Raw genomic sequence first — 24,215 nt, 5'->3', positions numbered from 1 at the left:
GGACAAGTGGTAATAGGGAGGTGAAAATGATTAACTCAATTCTCTGCACCTAAATCCAAAAGGAAGTAAAAAAAAAAAAAAAGAAAAGAAAGTTTCCTTGCACTCTCCTGGAATCTCTTCCCTGGGTTCCTGCAACACTGCCTGGCTGATAACCAGCATATTGTTCTACCAGACCGTCCCTACAGATGACTCTGGCACCTTCCAGCACAACTAAGCTACAGGAATGTGAGGAGGTGAAGGAGTGGATATGTGTCCAGGGATTCAGGAGGGAAAAACACTAATAATTCTGTAAACCTCGTAAAAAATGAAACCAATAAGCAAATCTCTTAGGAACATCGCTTCACCTAGATTTGCTCTCCCAATAGCAGAACATTCTCATAGAGAAAATATTAGTAAAAGAAAATGTGCGAGCACAAATCCTTAACTGTTGCTAAGGGGTAGCCGGAAGAGTAGGCAAAGTTTAAATCTCCTCATTGGAAAATGACATTTAAGTACATGTCATCAAGTAACTCTTACTCTCTTAAAACCTTTTTCTTTTTTAACGTGACAGCTGATTACAAGGAGAGCTTTAATACGATTGGAAACATCGAGGAGATTGCATACAACGCTGTTTCCTTCACCTGGGACGTGAATGAAGAGGCAAAGGTGAGTGAAAAAGTAGCATTGATTCATTTCTCATGCCTTTTAAATAACGTCACCGTTCCCTGCAGATGATTCTTTCACAACAACCTCTATAAGTAGGGAAAGATTTGTTAACTGAAGCCAGGGGTAAAAAAAAAAAAAAAAAAAAAAAAAAAAAAAGGGAAATGAGCTTGTTATCTTTCTCTAGAAGTTACGCACATTCAGTTACGTGCAGTTAAATTGCCTTTTGGAGGATAAAGGAGAAAAGGGAGTGTGTGCGTTTCTCTGTGGCCTCTCGTGGGATGGGCCAAGCTGCATGCCCCTCCCCAGTCCTCCAGCTCCCTGTGCTTTATTTTAGCACATGATACTGGCAAGGCTCGTCCAGAAAACCTCGTTCACCTACACTGCAGATTCCCCTAAACAGCCCTGACTGCTGCCTTCTACAGAGGCAGGAAAGTGTTCAGAGCTAATGTGTCCATCGGTAAGTGACTGGGCAGGCCTTCTGGCCCCATGACTCCTTCCAGACAGAGCCTGCTTGAGGGAAGGGTACAGAAAGCACGACTGGGGGTCTCTGACCTTCATTCCCTGTGGTAGAGCTGGCACCGTTACATTGAATCCTGTCTTTAATCCTGACTGCTTCACCTTTTGGTCATTTTTCCTGGTCCCAGCATGGTTAGGAAAGGCAGTGGTAAAATCTACGGCGAGTTGTGCCCTGAGGGTAGATGTCCATACTGCACTGATTTGGGTAAAAAAAAAAGTAAGACGCATGACTACTCAGGTCTGTCTGCCAGACATGAGTCTCTTCGATTTTATGAAAACTACAGACTCTGCTTATGCTCACTCTTCTTTCTGTGTTGTTTAGCTTCTGATCCTTGAGCCTTATTTTGCACTTAAGAGAAGGTTCCAGATGAAACCTAAGCTTGTTTTCTGCCTCAGTTATGTACCATTTAGGAGGGTGTTAGAAGACTGTCTTCAAACTAATGAAAAGATCAATGTAAACAGTTCCCTTCGGTGCTTTATTGTCTTCGAGCAGGGGGAAGGCTGGGTGAGAAAGGAAGCTGGATGGGAGTTTGTGGGCATGAGTTATGTACAAGATGAATTGCTCAGTGTCTCATTTCACTCAGGTATGAAGCAATGTAAATGAAACTGGCTTTAGGCCCAAGAAAGGTGACCCAAATGGGTGAGCGGCAACAGAGTGCCAGAACAGCCTGGAGAATGTTCCGGTGGCTCAGTGCATCCAAGGGGAGGAAGTAGGCCTTGCAACAAACGGATGGGAGGTCAGGTCCCACACGGAACTGTAGGGAAAATTTGTCTTCTACGGTCCACTCCTCCTCCATTTAAAGTTCCTTGCTCAAATCTTGTGCTTCCCGTTCATAATGCCATTCCCTTAGCAGCTACATTGCTGGGGTAGATAATGAAAAGGCCATCTGGGCAATGGCACCATGGAGTGGGGGTTGAAGTCCTCAGAGAGTCATCTGACCTCCCTGGGCCTCAGTTCCCTCCCATATACAAACAACAGCACTTTTCCAGTGGTCTCTGCTGTTACCACACGTTGTGCTGGGATTATGACGTGGGAAGATCCAGGGCTCAGGGAAAGGCGACAGGGAAACCAATAACCCCACAACAGTGGGAGGGGTGAGAGGCAGGCCAACTATATAGGGAGCACAGGGATCAGGAAGACAGTGGGATCCTATCAGTGACAGTGTCTTGTCAGGGGCGCCTGGGTGGCTCAGTCTGTTAAGTGTCCGACTCTCGAGACTCTTGATTGCGGCTCCGGTCATGATCTCAAGGTTCGTGAGATTGAGCCCTGCTCTGGGGTCTGCGCTGACATCACAGAGCCTGCTTGGGATTCTCTCTCTCCCTCTCTCTCTCTCTGCCCTTCTCCCGCTCACGCACGTGCGCGCGCACACACACACAGTCTCTCTCCCTCTCTCTCTCGAAATAAATAAACATTAAAAAAAAAAAAAAAGAAAGAAAGTGCCTTGTCAGTGTAAAGCAAGCTATAAATGTGAACTGTGATCATAGCCCCAGTTTTCATTATCAGGCGGTCTGTGATAATGAGTGCTAGTGGGTGAATGTGTCAGTAGGGACCTTTTGAAGAACATGCCTAATCAGAGGCGATGGCTTAAATGATGGAGGCTCTGCAGTGAACTAGCAAGGTAGGTAATTTGGGGTTGAACTGACCTTTCTTTTAGCCTAGTGCAGATGATATCACTCATTTCCCATAGGTAGGAGCTCACTTTTCTTCTTGAAATGTGTGTGGTTCTGCATGTGTGTTGTTACGGGCTGACAAGTTTAAGCTCACATAGACCTTGACAAAGGGCAGTGGAGGATATTTCATATTGTTTACTGTGGCAAAATGTTTGTTTAATATATATATTTTAGTGACTATAACTTGGTTGTTGCCATTGTATGCAGTCTGGGTTGATCAAATAAGTAATAAAAAAAAAAATAATAACTTCCCCCAAACTACTGGCAGAATTTTCAAAGAAAAACCGTAAAAGTTAAATTCACTTCATTCTTTAAAATATTACTGATTTTATAATAAGCAGATTGCAAAACAAAAAACAAAAAGCAAAGTTGTATGACTGTTGAGAAAATGGTTTCCATAAAGCAAGAAGTAAAAACATCCTTCCTACAGCAGAATTGTTTGTGATTTTCATGATGTGGACTTCTCAGGAGCCATGGACCTTGCCTTCAGGTTCCTATTTGTAACATCCACAGAGAAATTTTTTGTAGGTTATGAGGCCGGGGCCCCATTCAGTGTCCTACATTATTTTGGTTTATGTGGCCAGAGGACACAAAATTATGACCTCCAGCCTTTATGTGGGCCACAGAATTATATGTTGTGTTGTACCTCATGCATTTATGTACTCCTATTTCAAATTAAAAAAAAAATTTGCCCACATTTCATAACCAGGAGATTATAATTATAATTATTATTTTTTTAGATCTAGACTTCTGGATTCTTTTGGATAATTAAAGATTCTGGCACCCATGAGTCTAAGCATTTGCAAGGCCACGAGTGGCTCTTAGGAGATACTTACTGGCTGTTCTTTTTAGTAACATCCTTTTCTCTAGCCTTTTCCATTCTGGAACTTTCCCTGCCTGGTTGTTAGGGACATGTGAGTTCTTAATGCCTCAACCACACACTCTCAAACTACTGAATATGCAATTTACATCTTCACTGGCTTTCAGTGTTGGGGAAGGTAGTGACACAGTGGAGGTTGCCAGCATTCCCGGGTGCCTTGGCCAGGCTTTGGCAGCCGGCCAGAAGTCGCCTTGTGTTAGCTCTGTTCAAGAGAGTTGCTGTGACCTTTTGAATGCCCACAGTGGTGGTAAATCTTGATCTTTGAATATGTTTAAAGAAAAATATCAGAAATCGGGGCGCCTGGCGGTGGGGGGGGCTCAGTCTGTTAACTGTCCCTACTTCAGCTCAGGTCATGATCTCACGGTTCGTGAGTTTGAGCCCCGCGTCAGGCTCTGTGCCAACAGCTCGGAGCCTGGAGCCTGCTTCGGGTTCTGTGTCTCCCTCTCTCTCTGCCCCTCCCCCACCCCAAATAAATAAACATTAAAAAAATTTTTAAAAATAAAAGAAAAACATCAGAAATTGCCTGGGTCCAAGTCTGAATACGTATCGACACGTTTGATAATACCACTTCATGGTTAAAAATGAGATTTCCTTTGTGAAAGACCAGCTTTAAAGACAGCAATGTCAGAAGAGACATTACAAACATACTTTGAGTCACAGCAGCATCATTTGAGAAAACCATATGTCTTCCTACGATAACTATGTTAAAGAAGAGCTTTTATTTGGACATTGAAGGTTCGGGGCGTTCATTAAAAAAAAAATAACGGCCTGGTATTTGGTAGTCTTAGCACATATGCATAATCAAGACTCGATGATAAAAGCTTATGCGTTTTTCGAAAGCACAGTTCCTACTTTTTTCTTTTGTTGCTGTCCTACCTTGCATTTCTAGTTCTCCTTTAGCACAAATAGAAGAATGGCAAGGATGTGAAACTCTAATCGTTTAATCTAACGATAGGAAAAAGTTGGGCCAGGGAAGGTGTTAAAACTATTAGTTAGAATGAGGCCTGGGGATTAGCTGCAGATTTTCGGTCTCAGTTGCAGCACGGTTCTGGCAGAACTGTCAGAGTTCTTCTACCCAGAACCGGTTTTGCTGGTTGTGCCACAGCGTCCCTCTGCGCAGTGACACAGGCAGCAGAAACAGTCTGCAACTGGACGTTCTTTTCCCCTCAGGGTCTGTGCGGTCTGGAAGCTCATGTAACACGAACTGGTGTCCCTGGGTCCCTGGGAATGACTCGGTGATATCTGGGTGGGTGAGGTCCTGAGTGTCCACGCTGTCACAGACTGGAGATTGATGGGGGTCTGAGCACAGGGTGCCAGCACTGGAGTTCGGGCAGTCAGACACTTGTCCCGGCCCCTAAATGGCTGGCTTTGTGAATTGCCCCTCCCGAGCTGCGGTTTCCTCAGCTGGCAAATGGCAGGAAGAGGTGACAGAGAATTAAGGTCCAGTCCATGCGATTCTGTTGGGAAGGTCACAGTGCTTCATTCTTTCACGTGACTCCCGTTTCCAAGGTCCTTTCACTTTTGCTTTTTTTCCCTTAGCCAAACGCTGGTACCTACAAAGTAGATCCGTTGCTCGCTAATCCCCAAGATGAGGAATTCCCAGGCAAGACCCTATTGAATTATCGAAGAGCAGTGAGCTCAGATTCCTGGCACCGAGCACTGCCTTTCTTCAGGCGATGACATCACCCCCAGAGCCGAAGGGCAGCAAACCCTAATTACAGACTCCCCTTTCTCCCAGATTTCTAAAGAGATTCTTGAAACCGGGCCCCTTGTTTTTGTCTGGTGCCGTTTTCTCTGTTCACAGTGATTTCAAGAAACCGCGATGTGCTACAAACGCCTCTCGTGTGACCACAGAGAATTACGTGAGCATTAAGATGCTACTTGGTGCTCTGAGGAACAAGTTTCCTTTCTGTGTATTTTCTACCGGAACACCATAGCACTGTCTCCCCCATTTCTATGCTTCATTCTTTCTGTGGTGTATAAGCTAAGACGAAGGAGGCTTCTTTCCATGAAGCCTTTTTTAATCCCTCTGCATCCAAGCCTTTTGGAATGATCTTGATCCAGTAAAAATGTTCCTCCTCCCTTAACTACCAGCACTGCTAAATAACCAAGCAGTTAGATAAACCCACTACTACTCTGTCTCCCATCCCTGATTTTTAAAAGAACTTATTATAATTCAATAATAGGAAATTGTGTCACTCCTGGGTTACTCTTGGCTGCCTGTCACCTGTGCCTGTGTGCAGAAGCAGGGATCACCCTCCAGAGCAATGCCTACCCTGTCCCTCCCCTTCTCTGTGCTGAGTTGCAGGAAGGGGCTCTGGGGGGTCGCTAGTCCAGCTTCTACTCTGCCGTATCAGCAGTGAATGTTCTTCCTGCATTTGGGGGTTCAGGGAGGAACTTTCCGAAAGGAAGTTGTTGCAATTTTAGAAAGGGTCAAGGACACAGATAAGCCGTATGTTTTTATCCCTGTTAAGCTTTTGTGCTGAAATTGGGGGTGGGCAGGGCTGAGACCTGGTCAGGGTGGGGCAGGGAACAGAAGGGTGGTGAGACGTTATGGATCATTTTCTTGTGTATCTCAGATTCTGATTCCACTAAATATCGACTCCTACGTAGCAGGCACTGCAAGATTAGGCAAGTAGACAAGGTGGACTTTAAACATATTCTCCAGAGTCCATGCTGTTAAACATCCCATGAGAGGGAAATCTGCATTTTTTTTTTTTTTTTAGACCCAAGCATACTGTGATTTTTCTTCTCAAAGCAATTTATGGAGTACAGCTCCGGAGAAAAAGAAAACAAATGGTTGGCCCCATCTCCTTGAGTAAAGCAGTTCAATCAAGCCACCATGATTTTGTCACTGTCTCCTTACTGCCCACCAGCAAGATGGGTTTGCTGCTCCAACACAGTCTCTCTCTGTCCATGTCTTTGGTTGCCCTGGTACATTTTCTATTGATATTATACATATTATTGATTAGAACGAATATGGGAATGAGGACTGTTCAGCTGAGTGAGTGTGTGTATTAGCCTTACATTAGTGATCTCATTTGCACGATCACTAACTTTGTATTAATTAAAGATCGGTGCATGCTTTCTAATGTAACTCTGAGACATCCCAGTGTTTTCTTCACCACAGTGATATACATCTATATTCCTCATTCCTCTCCAGCTGCTTTCCTTGGTCTCCCGAATTTCATTTTCATATTCATGTGCGTTATTTTTGTACACTTTTCTTTTACGCTTTTGTTTCTGTTGTGAACGGTGGTATAATGCTGTTATGAACCGTGAAGGCTATTCTTTTCTCTTTTTTGCAATGCCATGCGGGAAGCACAACATGAAAAAAAATTCAAGGCAAGAGTGATGATTATCATTAGAGAAAATAAAGTTTACAGGAGGCACACAACGGTTTTTAGCTTTATGTTTGCAACTTGAGAATAATCCAATAAACGAAAGCCCACATTTACCGATCTAGTAAATTCAAAGTAAATATTTACACATAAGCAATATTCATTTTAGAGATATGTTCCTCTAACTTTGTGGTCCCTTTGGATGCTTTAAATGAGTTGGATTTGTGGAAGAGATATCCATGTAATTTTTTAAATTGTAAGGAAATTCAGGGTGAGGGGGTACATGTTGATATTTCTTCTGAGCCCTATTTTCCTTAATGTTTGTACCTTTTATTTATTGCATTTATATCTGATTTTGCTCTGATCCCAAGGAGATATTACATGAGAACTGAGACGCGGTTTGAGGGATAGAAACATGGATGTGCTGATAAAAGTCAGCTGGCTGGCCTGGAAAATCAAAATGGAAGTTGGGAATAAAAAGTGTCCTATATTTGTAAACCCATTCTTAAAATAGAAAATGGAGGGGCGCCTGGGTGGTTCAATTGGTTGAGCGTCTCACTCTTGGTTTCGACTCAGGTCATGATCCCAGGATTGTGGGATCGAGCCCTGCATTGGGCTCTGTGCTGAGTGTAGAGCCTGCTTAGGATTCTCTCACTGTCTCCCTCTGCTTCTCCCCCAGTCGCACATGTGCACTCTCTCTTGCTCTCAAAATAAAAAAATAAAAGAAAATGGCGTTTGTTTAATGTCCCAGCATGGCCCTATAGCTGCCTTGGACTAAGGACACTTGATGTGGCCTGTGTCATGAATTCCTTCACGTTGTGAGATGTGAGGAGAGCTGTCATGGAGGGTGACTTACTCTGTCCCCATGTACTCCAGGGGGCTTCCTTTTCTTGATGCACGGGTTAACCCTTTCTCTTCCCAGTGCTGTCTTTTCTAGGTACAGCTAGTGGTCGGTAAGCTAAGCTTAGCTTTTTGCTCCATCAGCTGCTAATGGATGGGAAAGACAGCTTTTCTGTCCTCATTATCTCAATGTTAGTAGCTTAACAGACAGGCTGGTGGAAACACCAGTGCTTTGATCAGGGCCTACGTAAAAATACTAAGTTGGCGAAAACATAAGTGTTCTCACCGCCTTGTACACTGCAAATTATCCAGTCTCTTTTTGTGGGAAATAAGGTTATGCTATTTGAAAGACTGGCTTGAAATTCACCAAATCATGGTGCATCCATTAAATCGTCCCAAATTTATTATATCTCTCATTCCTTCTCTTTCCTTTCCAATACTTCTTTTTGGTCTAAAATAGTTCATCAGTTCTTATTGGGCCACCTCACAGCACTTAGAAAATTATGGTCTCTGTAGTCTTGACAGATCTCACCTTCTGATGGGGTGTTTCTAAATGGACTGTGTTCTCTCTCTGCCACGCTCCAGTGCTGGATCCCAAGGCAGAAGACAAGATAATGTAAATATCGATTTTCAGGATGAAAAAAGAAGCCAAAGTACTGGCTAAGGATGGCCATACTCCTGATGCCCCATGGGCTCATGACCTGGCCCATTACCCCAACTCCCAACCTCCTGCCAGCAGTCTGGGGAGCCCTCTTTCTGCTTATAAGACAGTCTGGGATGAGATGAGCTTGATAGCTATTGCTGAGTAAGAAAAAGTTACATCCCAATTTTTCGCCTAAGGAGGGCCCAGTTTTAAACAAGTCATCTTGTGGAAGGTTAGAGAACGTTATAAGGCATCTTTCATGGTCTCAAAGGTAAAGAAAGGCTTGGGGGAGGCTCCGGGGTGGGGTCGTGAAAGGTCCAGATACACACTGCGAAGCAGGGCAAATGGCATTTTTATGTGTTTGCTGGGGCGTGGCGTGGGTGAAGGAAGTTTTAGAAGGGAAAGGTAAACATTTGCTGGAGTCTTTGGTATTGAACTTAAACAAAGCCATGCCTTTGTTCCAGTTTTATAAGGTAATGGTTGGTAGGAAAAGCTCTAAAGCTAGAGTTAATTCACATATAGAAGGAATAATCTGTGGAAGGCATCTCACTGAAGATATCAATGGCCTGATCTTTTGTTAGGTTGTGGAGTATCCATGGTTTCTGGACTGAATTCTGCTCAGGGCTCTGTAATTTCCATGCATGAATTACTGTATGTGTGCCGAGAATTAAATTACAGATTTGGATTTCATAGACCGATGGCGGTGCGTATGTATGTGTGTGTGCGCGTGCGCTCTCATGCACACACATGCACCGAGGTTAATATTTATTCAATGATTACTACATACTGGGCACTCCGCCAGGTGCTTTGTGTATATTATGCAATATTCATATCTTAAGTGGATAACACTTTTCATTTAAATAATGAAGACTTTGAAGCCCAGAGAAGTTAGCCAGCTTAATGAAAGTTGCACAGCTAACGTGGAGCAGAGCCAGAACTCCCACCTTGGGCTATCTAAAGCACGTGCTCTTTCAGCACTGCCGTTTTGTATTGAGGAGGATCGAGCAGGAACATATCCGACATTATTTCTGGCAAAGGGGCGGTCACTGCTTCGAAGCAGCTTGCCTCTTGCATATCATGCACTAGGCCAGGCAGTGGAAATTCACGGACAGATAAGCCAGGCAAAGTGTCTGCTCTTGGAGAACATTTTGGCCAGGCTGAGAAATAAGACATAGCTGTAAATAAATGTAATATGAATGGAAGAGTGACAAAGATTCTTATGAAAATAGAGGTAAAGTGCCAGGAAAGGTCTGGAAAGGGAGAAAATTCTTTTTTTATTTAAAAATGTCCCCAACTTTTTCCTTAAAGAAGTTAGAGGGGTGCCTGGCTGGCTAGGTCGGTTAAACATCTGACTTCTGCTCAGGTCATGATCTCACAGTTAGTGAGTTCAGGCCCCACATCGGGCCCTGTACTGACAGCTCAGAGCCTGGAGGCTGCTTCGGATTCTGTGTCTCCCTCTCCCTCTGCCCCTCCCCCGCTCATGTTCTGTCTGTCTCTCTCAGGGATGAATAAACGTTAGCAACTTTTTTAAAAAAATTACAAATGAAAAGCTGAAAGAATAATACAATTATCGCCACATACCCTTCACTGGGATTGACTCATTATTAATACTTTGCCAGATTTCTTTTATCTTTTCTCTCTCTCTCTCTCTCTCTGTCTCTCCCTCTGTCTGTCTGTCTGTCTGTCTGTCTCTCTCTCTCTCTCTCTCACACACACACACACACACACACACACACACACACTTATACTTCACTTCTAAATACTGTAGCATGTAGAGAGATCACCTTTCTGCGGGATCAGGGAAGACATAGGGAGGATTTGGCATATGGGCTGTGTCGTAAGGGTCAGTTGTAATGTAAGCACATGGAAGTTGGAAAGAGGAGCACGTTAGGTGGAAGAACAGGATGCTCGAAGGTGTGGCCTGGAGAGCACAAGAAGAGCAGGGAATTTGGGGCAGGAGAACTATTAGGAGTTGTTTATAAAGAGGGGAGGATAGAAGTCATGGGAAAGGATGAGATTCAGACTCACCCCACTGAGGCATGTTGGAGGAACCAGACAAGAAAGGGGTGGTCAAGAAGGAGACTACAGAAGAAGGCAGAGAGGCAGGGGATGGAGCCGGGGAAGAAGGAAGAACTAACTGGCCAGCGAAGTCAGTGCAGTAGGTCGTGGTTTCTCAAAGCCTGGCCTTCCATGTGTGTCATCCATCTCAACTTGGGTTAGACGTGCAGGTACTTGGATCTCTCACCTCGGACCTACTGAATTGGAAACCCTGGGCATGGGGCCCTGTAATGCATATTTTACCCAGACCTCCTAGATGCCTACTAAATAGAGAACCCTTGCTTATAAATTTGCTATTGAGTCCTCGAAGAAAGCAATTTCAGTCAAATTGTGAGGACAAAAGCCAGATTAAAAATAGTGACATAGGGGGCGCCTGGGTAGCTCAGTCGGTTAAGCTGCCAACTTCGGCTCAGGTCATGATCTCGCGGGCCGTGAGTTCGAGCCCCGCGTCGGGTTCTGTGCTGACAGCTCAGAGCCTGGAGCCTGTTTCAGATTCTGTGTCGCCCTCTCTCTGACCCTCCCCCGTTCATGCTTTGTCTCTCTCTGTCTCAAAAATAAATAAACGTTAAAAAAATAAAAAAAAAAATAGTGACATGGCCTTATATACTGTGAAAAATTTATATGTGCATGTGTGTACGAAATCCATGTTGAAAGACACACGTTGCATCCTTGTAAGATGAAAAGACTACAAACAGCCCAATGGTAAAGAAATTATTACTCCTTATTTCACAGTTCTTTAAAAACGAAAAGGGCTATCTTCAAAATTTATTTAGTAAAGCAAGATGCATAACTATGTTTACTGTGGTACCATTTGTATAAAAAAAGAATAATGATATGTATTGCATGGCATATTTCTAGAAGGATACACAAGAAATTATCAAAGATCCTCAAGAGACTGTTGGTTGTTTAGAGAACTATGCAGGGTGGGGGGGAGGTGTTTTCAGTTAATTCTTTTGTGCCTTTTGAATTTTGTGCCATAGTATTACAAACTCAAAGCAAGTTTTAAGTATTAAACATGAGCCAAAAAGGATTCATATAACAACAAATGATCAGAAAGTTGAGTCACTGAATCTTTTCAGTCTGTATTTACATCCTTCCTCTGACCGGGAGCTCATTATTTATGAAACAGGCCACCCCACTGTGGTATAAGGTCCAAATTCTTCCTCATCCTGAGATGCTATTTCACAAGCTGTGTTCAGGTGAAGGGCAGTAAAGGTCCTGCCTGAGAGATTTCTCTCTTGCTCTCTCCCTGTCAAAGCCTTCTAGACTCCACCCTTCTAGAAGTGTTGTGCAGAGAGTGATTTTCTGTTGTAAAAATCAGTTCACTTCAATTAAATATCTTTTTGCTCAAATTAATGTGAATCCTAATTAACCTGCCTTTGAATCATTTGGCGATAGCATCTCAAGATGCCTTGAGAGAGAATCGAGGGAGGAAGGAGGGCTTGAACTGGGGGACTGGAGGGGACACAAAGAACTAGGCTTGCAGGGGGAGCAGCTGGGGGTGGGGGGCAAAATGGGCATGGCTTTGTTGGCTGTGCCATCAAGGTGAGGAAGGGCTTGGGGTCAGAGAAAGGAGCAACCCTAGAGACCACGGTGATGAGGAAACTCCCTTAGATTTTCACAGCACTGTACAGTTTCAGACCTAATCTCATTTTATTTTTTTAAACATCTATTTATTTATTTTGAGAGCAAGAGAGAGAGTAGGAGCAAGCGAGCAGGGGAGGGGCAGAGAGAGAGGGAGAGAGAATCCCTGCTCTGACAGTGCAGTCCCCGACTCAGAGCTCAAAGTCACATACTGTGAGATCATGATGAGCGCTGAAATTGAGCTGGATGCTTAGCCAACTGAGCCACCCAGGCGCCCCAAACATAATATCATTTTAAAGTGGCGCAATATTGGGGCGCCTGGGTGGCGCAGTCGGTTAAGCGTCCAACTTCAGCCAGGTCACGATCTCGCGGTCCGGGAGTTCAAGCCCCGCGTCAGGCTCTGGGCTGATGGCTCAGAGCCTGGAGCCTGTTTCCGATTCTGTGTCTCCCTCTCTCTCTGCCCCTCCCCCGTTCATGCTCTGTCTCTCTCTGTCCCAAAAATAAATAAACGTTGAAAAAATAAATAAATAAAGTGGCGCAATACTGAGGTAGAGATTGTTGCCTATTGAAAAATGAGGCAAGTGAGGCTTAGAAAGGGCAGTCTAAGGCCACAGTGCTGGGATTTGCATCAAGTACCTGACTCTGAACTTCCTGTACATTTTTTTCCCTCGCTGCACTTTCCCCTCATTTGGCTTCCAGTTTCCAAGAAAGCTCTGTCTTTTTTCTTACATAACTTCACTTTTGAGTCGATCCTATTTAATCCTTGCTTCCGAGGCTCTTAGGCCCCACATTCCACCTTTCTGCAGCCTCTGACATTCACCTTCTCTTAATGTGGGAACACCTCCTCCATCTTGGAAGAACACCTCTGCGTGGCCATGCTGTCTGCTACCTGCTTCCCCTATTCCTGTTCATCCCTCCTTCCCCCACCACATTCCCCAGCTGAGAAGCCTTCTGTCTGTCTCCAAGTCTTGGCTCACCCCAGCGATCTAGCTTCCTGCCCTTCCCTCCATTAGTCGGGCCTCTCAAAGGGATACAGGACCTCTTTACGTCTGAATCTGGTGGCCTTTGCTCAGCCTTCACTCTCCTTGTCCTCTCTGTGACTTGAATGTTGAGTGCTACGGCTGGAGTTCTGTCTTGGCCCCGATAATACATAACTTGACCTCATTAGGTGTTCGTGACTTGATCACAGTGACAGACACATCATGGTTGGCCTCTTCCGTCACCAGGCGCCTTCCTTTGGGCTCCACCTTAACTTCCCCCTACACACCCTCCTCTCCCACAAGGCTTGCCTCGTTGCTCTTTTCAGAGTCAGCATGTATCTGTCTTCCAACTCGTGACACCTATACCAAATCTTCCCTGGCTGACTTGCCGATTTTTCTCCTTTTCATCAAGTCTTACAGAACTTATAGTCTGGGATAGTCAGTTTAGTATCTAATTATCTACATTTCACAATAGCAAAAACTGTAACATCTCTCTTCTTTCTTGAGGATAGGACTGTACCGAACACTCCCTTATTTCCCATAGCATACATAAATAGCATCATCCATGGCATACACACACACACACACACACACACACACACGTACGTACGTATATTCATCCAGAGTATATAGTTGGTGCTCACTTTATGTTTGTTGATATGCAAGCAGGTAACAAATTTTGAGGATAAATCTGATCAGAGCAGCTCATTCTGCTGTATTATCTTGATGACTTCAGCTACTCAAAGCAATCTTGGCTCCTAAGAGGTTCGGCTAAAATGAAGGCAAGAGTATGGATAAAGAGGGAAATGTGTTTTTAGAAAGGTAATTTTCCCTTAATGCATTAGACAAATATTTGTTGAGTATTTATCATGGGACTGGCACTAGGATTAGAGTGACCTTGAGGCAGACAAGGGCCTCCTCTTATGGGCTTGCAACCCCGTGGAGCAGACAGGCAATTAGGCACTAAACAGAAAAACAATAAGATAAATCCAAACGATGTCAAGTACTATGAAGAAAATAGAGGAGCAGCGTTATAGAGTTTGCTTCTGGTCCTGGGCTGAGGTGGGAAGAGGAGGAGGAAGATAACTCTAGACGGGGTGGTCAAGACAGGTATTTGAAGAGTTGGCACTGGACTGAAATCTGAATGAGAAGGAGCTGGCAATGTGCGGGACAGTGTGTGGGGCAGCACTGGAGATCGAGGGCACAACAAATAGCAAAGGCTGTCAACCGGGAACAAGCTTGATTTGTTGAAATGGAAAGTGTTGAGGACTAAAAGAATATGGAAAACTATGGTAGACTCTGTGAATAAACCTAATGTGTATGTATGTATATGCAGACATACCCAGAGTATCTGTAGGAGAAAATAAAGAATTATGAGATTTTAAGTAATTCCCTAAAAGTGCTATATAAATGGAAGTGTCAGAAAATCTAAATTTCTTAGGTTCTCAAGAAAATCACAAATTCTCTCATTTTTTAAAAATGTTTATTTATTTTTGAGAGAGAGAGAGAGAGAGAGAGAGAGAGACAGACAGTGTGAGAGCAGGGGAGGGGCAGAGAGAGAGGGAGACATAGAATCCGAAGCAGGCTTCAGGCTCCAAGCTGTCAGCACAGAGCCTAACTCGGGGCTCCAACCCATGAACCATGAGATCATGACCTGAACTGAAGTCAGATGCTTAACCAACTGAGCCACTCAGGCGCCCTTATCTCATCATTCTTGAATCCCACCATGTAGCATAATACCAGGCACAGACAGAAGATACATGATAAATATTTGATAAATTAATGCCTGAAGGCAATGAATGAATGAATGCCTAAGACCGAGAGGTTATGTGTTCATATTGTCTACTTTTAGGCTGTCTTTCTGTCTTAATTTGGCATTGCCTCTGCACCCAAATACCATCATATAAAACGGAAGAAAAATGCTGATATTTAAGAAAACCACCCATATGGTCTTTAATAATTCTAAGAATCAAGAGGAAAACAGAGTGGGGAGATTGGCAAGAGCACACTTATGTATTTATATATTGTTTGTGTTTTAGAGGGAGAATGCTGATTTCTTGTTGTATGCTATGTCGCTCTAATCTGGAGGCTAATGCTTCTGCAATTTCTTGGAAAAGAGCTCTTCACGTCCCAAAATAAGGAAATAAGTAGCTGTCTTCATCTTTAATCAGAAGAATCTTGAAATGCAAAATACATTGTTTAAAGAGGAAAAGATAAATGTTTTCCATCAAATCATTGACATTATGATTTTTTAAATCCCAACTTGCGGGGCGCCTGGGTGGCTCAGTTAGGCCTCCGACTTCAGCTCAGGTCATGATCTCGCGGTCCGTGGCTTCGAGCCCCGCCTTGGGCTCTGTGCTGACAGCTCAGAGCCTGGAGCCTATTTCAGATTCTGTGTTTCCCTCTCTCTCTGACCCTCCCCCATTCATGCTCTGTCTCTCTCTGTCTCAAAAATAAAAATAAATGTTAAAAAAAAATTAAAAAAAAATCCCAACTTGCTTTGTAAATCAAAGATAGACCCATTTATTTTAAAAGCAAGCTCTTGAAAAAATCTTAGGGGTTAATAATCAAGTTAATGTGGTAATTCTAAACCTCATTGATTTGTATTTATTTTGATAAATCTTACTATATGCTTGGTGCACAACTGAGAGTTATTATATTCTGGGCAAAGTCACTTGTCTTTTGTAGGAACTACAAACTGGAAATTGTAATTCACATGTAAAAAAAAAGGGTTTATTAAGAAATGTCAATTGTCATGAGACTGCCTCTGTTTCTGGAAAGGTCTTGGTATATTTAGAACCAATCTTTCTGAATCAATTTTTGAACCAGTGACAAAATTATAATACTATCTATTATCTGCCTAGATACACTTGATTTAATTATTATTTTTCTAAAAAATAAATTACGTACTGTCAGAATTACAGGAATATTAATAGCTGAGGTTTTGAAAGCATTATATGAACGTATATAATATTCATAATTATTGGGTGACATACCCAATTGTTCATGGCATTTATATGCTCTTTACATAATCAGGGCTCCTACTGGAGTGAAAAAGAATTTTCTGTGCTTGACATTTGGATGAACGTTTGGTGGAGAGAAAGCATACCTTTTCCCTAAGTTTCTGTAGCATGCATTTGCAAACAGTACTTTGTAGATAAACTTCCAAGAAAATGGCTTTCACGTCTGCCGGCTGTGCGTGGAGCTGGGACATGTTTGGGTTTGCAAGATGAAACAAATAAATGCTTATCAGTTCTCAAGCCAGGGTTTTAGTTAATGTCCTTCCATCCCTTCCCATCCCTTCCAGTCCCCAACTGCAGTTAAAGTTCAACCATTTAGGTTTTAAGTGCAGCACAGTGAGACTATGATTGCTACCATGGGGCACGGAAACTGTGCTTTACTATTGGGTTCAGGCAGCCAGGCAAGAGGAGAGCGGTGCCAACTCTATTATAAAATCCCTGTTAGGATAGTTTTGGGAGCTGCCAGCTCAATGTAGCAGAGAAGGCAGAGTCTCGTGTCGTTTAGTTTGTATAGGATCAGGAGGCCATGCATCAAAAAGAGCCCATTGGACCTTTACTAAGAATCTCTCCCATTAAAAGGACCTAGTCTAAGTGTGTCCAGGTACAGTCTTGTGTGTTGTAGCTCATTTGACCTTTAAAGACCTTCTCTACCGGGTGGCTGACCGCTACAGCTCCACCAGGAAGGATTTAGTCTATTTATCGTAGTATATTTCCAGCGGATCTGTCCTACTCAAGCGGTCCTTGTAAATATACACATGCCATCAGCCCAGCTCTCTTAGTTGGGACTTGGAGCTGACAAAGGCCACAATTATCATTGCATCCTGCCTGTCTGAGTGCGGTCCACTGTGTGTGATGTATGGGTAATTCACTGACCCAAGTGTGAACCCTAATACCTTAGGAAATATACATCAGAACACTTTTCTCTTTTGGATTCTGTAGTAGTAGGAAGGTTTTATGAGGGAGTAGAAAAGAACCAGTCTGTACTGAGGCCCCCCGTGAGTTATAGTCACTACAGAAAGATTTCTGTATGAAATCCATGGTCAAAAATATGGACAATGGCATAGTTCCCCAGAGTGATCATTGATTTGCTGATAGAAAGCTGTGTTTTATACATTCTGGCCAAGATAAGCCTATTGTCAGTAATAACAATAACAATAGAAGAAGTCAAGTGTTCCCAGGAAAGTATACTTTTATTTGTTGGTTTGACCTAAAGATCAGCATTTACCGATGTTGTTGTAGTCTTTAGAGCTCCATCACGTTGCTTCTGTCTCCCCATCTGGCCTCTGACTTCCATGATTACAGGACTACAATTGGTGCATCTGTCCTAGTCCCTAGCACAGTCTCAGGAACATAGTAGGTATTTAAAAATATTTGTGGCACACATCAATGTTCTCTGCAGTTAGGGCATCTCCAGGAGCAGCAGACAGCATTTGCTGTCTACTTTTACCCTGAAAGTTCAGGAAGAGAGACAGGCCTGGTGTAGTCTTTCTCAGTGGTCTTTATCACTCCGTTCCCCTGAATCACTTGACATTTGAATTTTGAGTCCTTTTTCTCTACCATTACTAAATAATGATAGTCCATAGTCTCATCCCAGTATCTGTGCGGGCTTTGCTTCACACATGTCCTCCAGGTTCAGTGCCGTGTTCTGTGTTCTCATGACCTCTGTACTTGACCACCCTGTGTTGGTTATTACTGGATTACTCCTCTGTCCTCCCCTTGGACCGTCCACTACGTGAGGCAGGGGTCTGGCTTTGTTCTCTGCCCTCAATGTCTAATGTTGTGTTTGACTTACAGTGGGCTTGTGTTGATGTTTATAGGATGAATAATAAGAATGAATGAATGAATGAATGAATGAATGAATGAATGAAAGATATCCATGGTTACATCATCTCTAGGCACTTGTTTTCATATGATGGCTGGAAAACTGAGGGTCTGTGGCACAGTGCACAAGATTGTTGTAATTAGCATGTCACTAAGACATTTCATCTTAGCCTTATTGTTGATGTGGTGCGTTATTGCTGTGTTTCTCGTGACCAAGTAAGAGGCTCAGAAACAAAATTAAAAAATGATCTTTGTATCGATATAGCACTAAAAATGAGATATCTGCTTGTATAAATTACCAAAAACCTACAGGCAATAGAGCTTAAAATGAATTAGATCAATCCTGGTAGTAAAATCAAAGATTTGAATGGCCTTTAAAATGCAGTTCATGCCAGCGGCTCTTTGCTTTTGCAGGACTGTTCTTTTTGATGTTGCTGTGACACAAAAGGTCAAGGGTTTGAGAGTGAATGAAAATTTCAGTGGGACCAAATAAAACATGGGTCACATAATGCATCTATGCAGTTGTTTTCAGAATATTTAATAATTTACATTTTCATCCTTCAGGGAAGGATTTTAAAAATAATTTTAAGAAAAAAGTTGAAAACCAAAGACACTAAGTGACTTGTCTGAGGTCTCTTAGCTGGTTAATGTTGGAGCTAGAACTAAAACTTTGGGCTTTTGGGGGGAGCCTGACTGGCTCAGTCTGTGGGGCCTGCGACTCTGGATCTCGGGATCATGTGTTTGATCCCCACATTGGGTGTAGAAATTACTAAAAAAAATTAAATAAACTTGGGCCGCCTGGGTGTCTCAGTCGGTTGAGCGTCCAGCTTTGGCTCAGGTCATGATCTTGCGGTTGACGAGTTCGAGCCCCGCATTGGGCTCTGTGCTAACAGCTCAGAGCCTGGAGCCTGCTTCCGATTCTGTGTTTCCCTCTCTCTCTGCCTCTCCCCCGCTCATGCTGTCTCTCTCTGTCTGAAAAATAAAGATAAACATTAAAAAAATTTTTTTTAATTAAATAAACTTAAATAAAACTTAGGGGGTTTTTCTACAGATAAACTTATTGATGGATTCATCACATGTTTATTGAATGCCTGTTCTCCACCACACTCTACATTAGGTACGCCTAATACAAAAATAGTAAGAAATGGTCTCAAATCTCAAAATTAATAGTCAAGGAGGAAAAACAGATATATAAACAAATAACTATTTCAGTGCAGTAGTATGCAAGGGGAAATGTTCCCTACTTTTGTTTTTGGTTTTGTTTTGTCCCACAGGTCAGAGATTTGAGACAGTGATGTAATATTAGAAGTGACAGCTTTAATATGTTGAAGAGATAGTGGTTTACACATCTGATTTATGCATGTTTGAAAAATAGGTAAAACTTTGCTGATATGCCTAAAGGAAAGCACCAATTGTCTATTCAAGATTTAATAGGAAAGCAACGATTTTTATATATTTAAATTATAAATTACGATATATATAATGTTTCATGTGCTCAGCATGTTCTTATTTCAGCATATCCAAATGTTGTTCACTTGTCCTTAGAAGATTGTGTAGTGTTGTGATTCCAAGTCTTAGGCTTATGCATTTTTTAATAGATCCTTTTTACGGTGACTTGTGACCTTTTCCTTTCTTTCTCCCACCCTCAGATTTTCATCACTGTGAATTGCCTGAGTACAGATTTCTCGTCCCAGAAAGGGGTGAAAGGACTTCCTTTGATGATTCAGATTGATACATACAGTTATAATAATCGTAGCAATAAGCCCATTCATAGAGCTTACTGCCAGATCAAGGTCTTCTGTGACAAAGTGAGTAAAGATCATAAAGGTATCTTTGTTATTAGATACTACTTTTAATGACGTTTCCCCCTTGTTACCTTCTCTTGTCTGATGGTGTCAAATTAATTACCTTATCACACTGGGAGTTGTAATCTGTCATTTTCAATTCCTGTTAGATATCTAGGGAGTCATCAGTCAACTCTATTCTTTTATTAGTCAATCAGTTTCACCACTAATTTAATGACTGATTGACACTGCACTGTACCATCAGTCTAATTCACTTAGATAACTGAAATAATAGATTAATAATTTTTACTGGGTATAAGCCTGTCCCAGAGCATATCAGTATAAGCTGTATTATTTTATGGGTTAAATGGGATCTCACTTAGAGCTTTTTGGAATGGAAATGGCACCTATAAAATAAGCTTATTAGTAAACATGCACTCAGGAGATACAGTTTTTTTAATCACTCTGAATCCCACTATAAGAGATACAACAATTAGAATGGCAAAGCTTAAAACCCTATGATTATGTGACATGAGATCCTTACAAATCCCAAATATGAGTGGGAATAAGCAACAACAGTTTTGAGACCTGTATGGTATCAGCATCACGAGGGAAAACAGTGGGGCTACTTGATAACCAAAGAACAGGTAACCTACAAAATCGCCCCCAGGTACTCACTAGAGAGTGAAGTGTGCCATCTGAGGACTGTATGTGAAACTGGGGTGGGAGGGTACAGATTCTGTAGACTCCAATTTGCTATTGCTGTTGGGTGCAAAGGGATGGAACATTGAAGTGTTTAGGGCTCTATGAACTCCAGAAAGTTATAAATTTAAGTTTCCTTCTAGGGCAAAACTCTGCACTGAGAAAAAGCTGCTAGGAGTAGAATCCAAGTTGAATTGGACTCCTCCCACTCCTCCCCCCCCCCCAAAAAAAAGGTATAAAGTAAAGAGAAATTCCAAATAAAAAGGGTGAAGAGAAAGGATATGGAGTAGACAGATCTCAGGAAGTACAAGACTGTTTTTTTTTTTTTTTTTTATCACTTTGTGAACACATCTGAAGAGAGAGCATGAGAGCCATGAAGCTAGCAGAACTATCCGGGTCCATTCATTTCACTTAAAAATGACCATCAGGAAAGAAAAACAGTTGAATCCCAATGGGTATCTCATGAAAATGGAGACTGAGATCACACTGACTTCCCTGTGGACCTACCCATGAAACGGGTGAAACCTATAGCTTAATGTTCCAAAATGAGCTAAATGCAATTAAGAAACACACAGAAGTCATGAAGACCAACATAAATCACATACAAAACTCAGGCATGACATGTCTTGAGAATAGAGTGATTTGAAAAGAGTTGTGATAGAATTCAGAAATAAACAATTAAAATATTTCAGAAGTAAAGACTACACTAGAAGCAAAACAAGAGTGAATAAATATACCAGGGGATGCCTTAGGAGAAATATGCAAGCTGGAAAGAGCAAAATTTTAAAAATCAAAAGAAAAAAAAGAGAGATGAGAAAGAAAATAATAGATATAAAAGAGTGGTAAAGAAGATCCAATATACATATAATAGGCGTCTTTGAGGTAGAAAACTAAAACAATGGAACAGGGTTTCAGTGGCAGAAGCAAGGTGGGTGAAAGAGTGGTGGTCGTGGCCCTGGAGGTGGTAAAGAAGGATGACAAGGACCAGAAAATGAAATACGAACCTCCTGTGCCAACTAGAGTGGGGAAAAAGAAGAAAACAAAGGGACCTGGTGCTGCCAGCAAGCTGCCACTGGTGACCCGTCACACTCAGTGCCGGTTAAAATTACCGAAGTTAGAATTAAAGACTCTCTTCTTGTGGAGGAAGACTTCAGTAGAAATCAGGAACAAATGAAGACTTTAGAAGAAAAGCAAGAGGAGGAAAGATCAAAGGTGGATGATCTGAGGGGGACCCCAATGTTGGTAGGAATGTTGGAAGAGATCATTGATGACAGTCATGCCATCGTGTCTACATCTGTGGGCTCAGAACACTACGTCAACATTCTTTCCATTATAGACGAGGATCTGCTGGAACCAGGTTGCTCAGTCTTGCTCAGCCACAAGGTGCATGCTGTCATAGGGGTGTTCATTGATGACACGGATCCCTTGGTCACAGTGATGAAGGTAGAAAAGGCTCCCCAGGAAACCTATGCTGATATTGGGGGGGGGGGGTTGGACAACCAAATCCAGGAAATTAAGGAATTTGTGGAGCTTCCTCTCGCTCATCCTGAATATTATGAAGAGATGGGTATAAAGCCCTCAAAGGGGGTCATTCTCTACGGTCCACCTGGCATAAGTAAAACCTTATTAGCCAAAGCAGTAGCAAACCAAACCTCAGCCACTTTCTTAAGAGTGGTTGGCTCTGAACTTATTCAGAAATACCTAGGTGATGGGCCCAAACTGATGCCACTGGAACAAAAACATATGACTCAAATTCCGGTGGTGAGAGAGAAATTCAAAGAACAATGTTGGAACTGTTGGACCAGTTGGATGGATTTGATTCAAGGGGTGATGTGAAAGTGATCATGGCCACAAATTGAATAGAAACTTTGGATCCAGCACTTATCAGACCAGGCCGCATTGACAGGAAAATTGAGATCCCCCTGCCCGATGAAAAGACTAAACAGCGCATCTTTCAGATCCACACAAGCAGCATGACACCGGCCAATGATGTAACTCTGGACGACTTAATCATGGCTAAAGATGACCTCTCTGGGGCTGACATCAAGGCAGTCTGTACAAAAGCTGGTCTGATGGCCTTGAGAGAACGTAGAATGAAAGTAACAAACGAAGACCTCAGAAGTCTAAAGAAAATATTATTTATAAAAACCAAAAAGGCACCCCTGAGGGGTTCTATCTGTAGCTACCACATTGGCCTTCAAGGAAATGGTGGGGAGTGTCCCAGCTCCAAGGAGGGATGAGGCTGGGGAAGTTGCCCAGAGGGACCCATGTTCCAGTTGCCTTCATCCGTTGGCCACGTGCAGTGCTCTGCCCCCAATAAAACAGGCTCCTTCTCAATAAATAAATAAGTAAACATACAAATAAATAAATAAATAAATAAAAAGACAGTGGAACTAAATCAATGCTAAAGATGATAAATCGGGAAAACTGAAAATATAAACTATATGTACAAATAAATCTATGTATATTTAAACAGCCTACCAGCACGTACTTGGGAAAACTGATGCAGGAAATCAACACCGAATTGTTAATTTATTAGACTTTAAAAATATTCTTGGGGCATATAAGTGGAAGGGAAGGGGAGGGGAGGGGAGGGGAGGGAAGGGAAGGGAAGAATATAATTAAATATAATTAAAATATAATTATATTATAAATATAAATATATATAAATATATAATTATATTATAAATATAAATATAAATGTAATTAAAAAGTCACTATAAGGAAACCTTTGTCATCAAACTTTTCAATACCACTCTCAGGGACATTTAGGTAGCCTCCCCAGTAAAAGGGCCAGTAAGTCAACAGACACAGTTGTATAAATGAGAAAACAGTGGGTCAGCTGCACAGGTAACTTGTCTAAGTCACACAGTGAAAAAGTAGAGAGCTGGATGCAAATCCGGCCTGATTGCAAACGCATATTCCTTGAACTGATAAACAACCATATGCATAAAAAGCCAAAATGACAACTGAGGATTCAAAGCCTCAACAAAGAGCCAAGGTAGCCTGTTAAAAACAAAAGAGAACAAAGAAAAATCAGTACATATCTTCAATTCAGCATATTGAACATGGAAAAAGCATTTCCAAACGATGTGCAATAGGGAATTTTTTTAAAGTACAAGTGGGATAGCATTTAAATAATTTGAATTCCCTCACTGTATTCCAGATATTTCAAGGGAGATTGTAGAATTCCCCCCTCTGGGAATCTCCTTAGAGGTGAGGAGTAAGATTAGGGACAAGGAGAAAGGAAGGGAAGGAGTAGAGATACTGGGCAGTCCAATTACCCTTACATTAGAGCTGGAATTGACAGTGGGAAAGAGAGGCCTCAAGGGATGCTCATATAATTAGTTTTGTCAACAGTGTCGATATGATAAATACTAAAACTCAAAACAAAAGAAAAATGAAGGATGAATAGTGTTGTTCACCCATGCCCTAGGACTCTAAGAAACTAGTGATATAAAGAGTTTCCAGGGGTAGTTTTTAGCTTACTTCTCCTGTTGTTAAGGATAAGGAAGAAATCTCAAGCAGAATGCATTAACCTTACCTGCTGGTAATTTTTCTAATAAGCTAGATATAAAATCTTCTGTAATTTGGCATATATGCAGCTCTAATTTCAAAACCCAGGCAAAACTTACTCCTGGGAGATTGAAAAGAGAAAAAGTTTAATTTTTCCACTTTTCAAATGGGTGCGCGAATGCAAATGATTCATTTGAATTATCCTCTAAAGCAA

General features: G+C 42.2%; 1 protein-coding gene and 1 pseudogene across 4 annotated transcripts in view; both read left to right on the top strand.

Annotated features, from left to right (window-relative positions):
- The window catches only part of GRHL2 (grainyhead like transcription factor 2), a 171,369-nt gene that overhangs the window by 106,479 nt on the left and 40,675 nt on the right, over window positions 1-24,215 (top strand). For all 4 annotated transcript variants that reach the window (XM_053208642.1, XM_015078007.3, XM_027064114.2 and 1 more), the window contains exons 8-9: window positions 551-645; window positions 19,649-19,807. In XM_053208642.1, the coding sequence (XP_053064617.1) occupies window positions 551-645; window positions 19,649-19,807 (254 nt within the window). The remainder of the gene's footprint in view (window positions 1-550; window positions 646-19,648; window positions 19,808-24,215) is intronic.
- LOC106980016 (26S proteasome regulatory subunit 4-like) lies at window positions 20,299-23,057 on the top strand (annotated as a pseudogene).

Source organism: Acinonyx jubatus, chromosome F2, assembly GCF_027475565.1.
Source record: "Acinonyx jubatus isolate Ajub_Pintada_27869175 chromosome F2, VMU_Ajub_asm_v1.0, whole genome shotgun sequence".
NCBI classification, from domain to species: domain Eukaryota; kingdom Metazoa; phylum Chordata; class Mammalia; order Carnivora; family Felidae; genus Acinonyx; species Acinonyx jubatus.
This window is presented reverse-complemented; position numbering and strand designations above follow the sequence as displayed.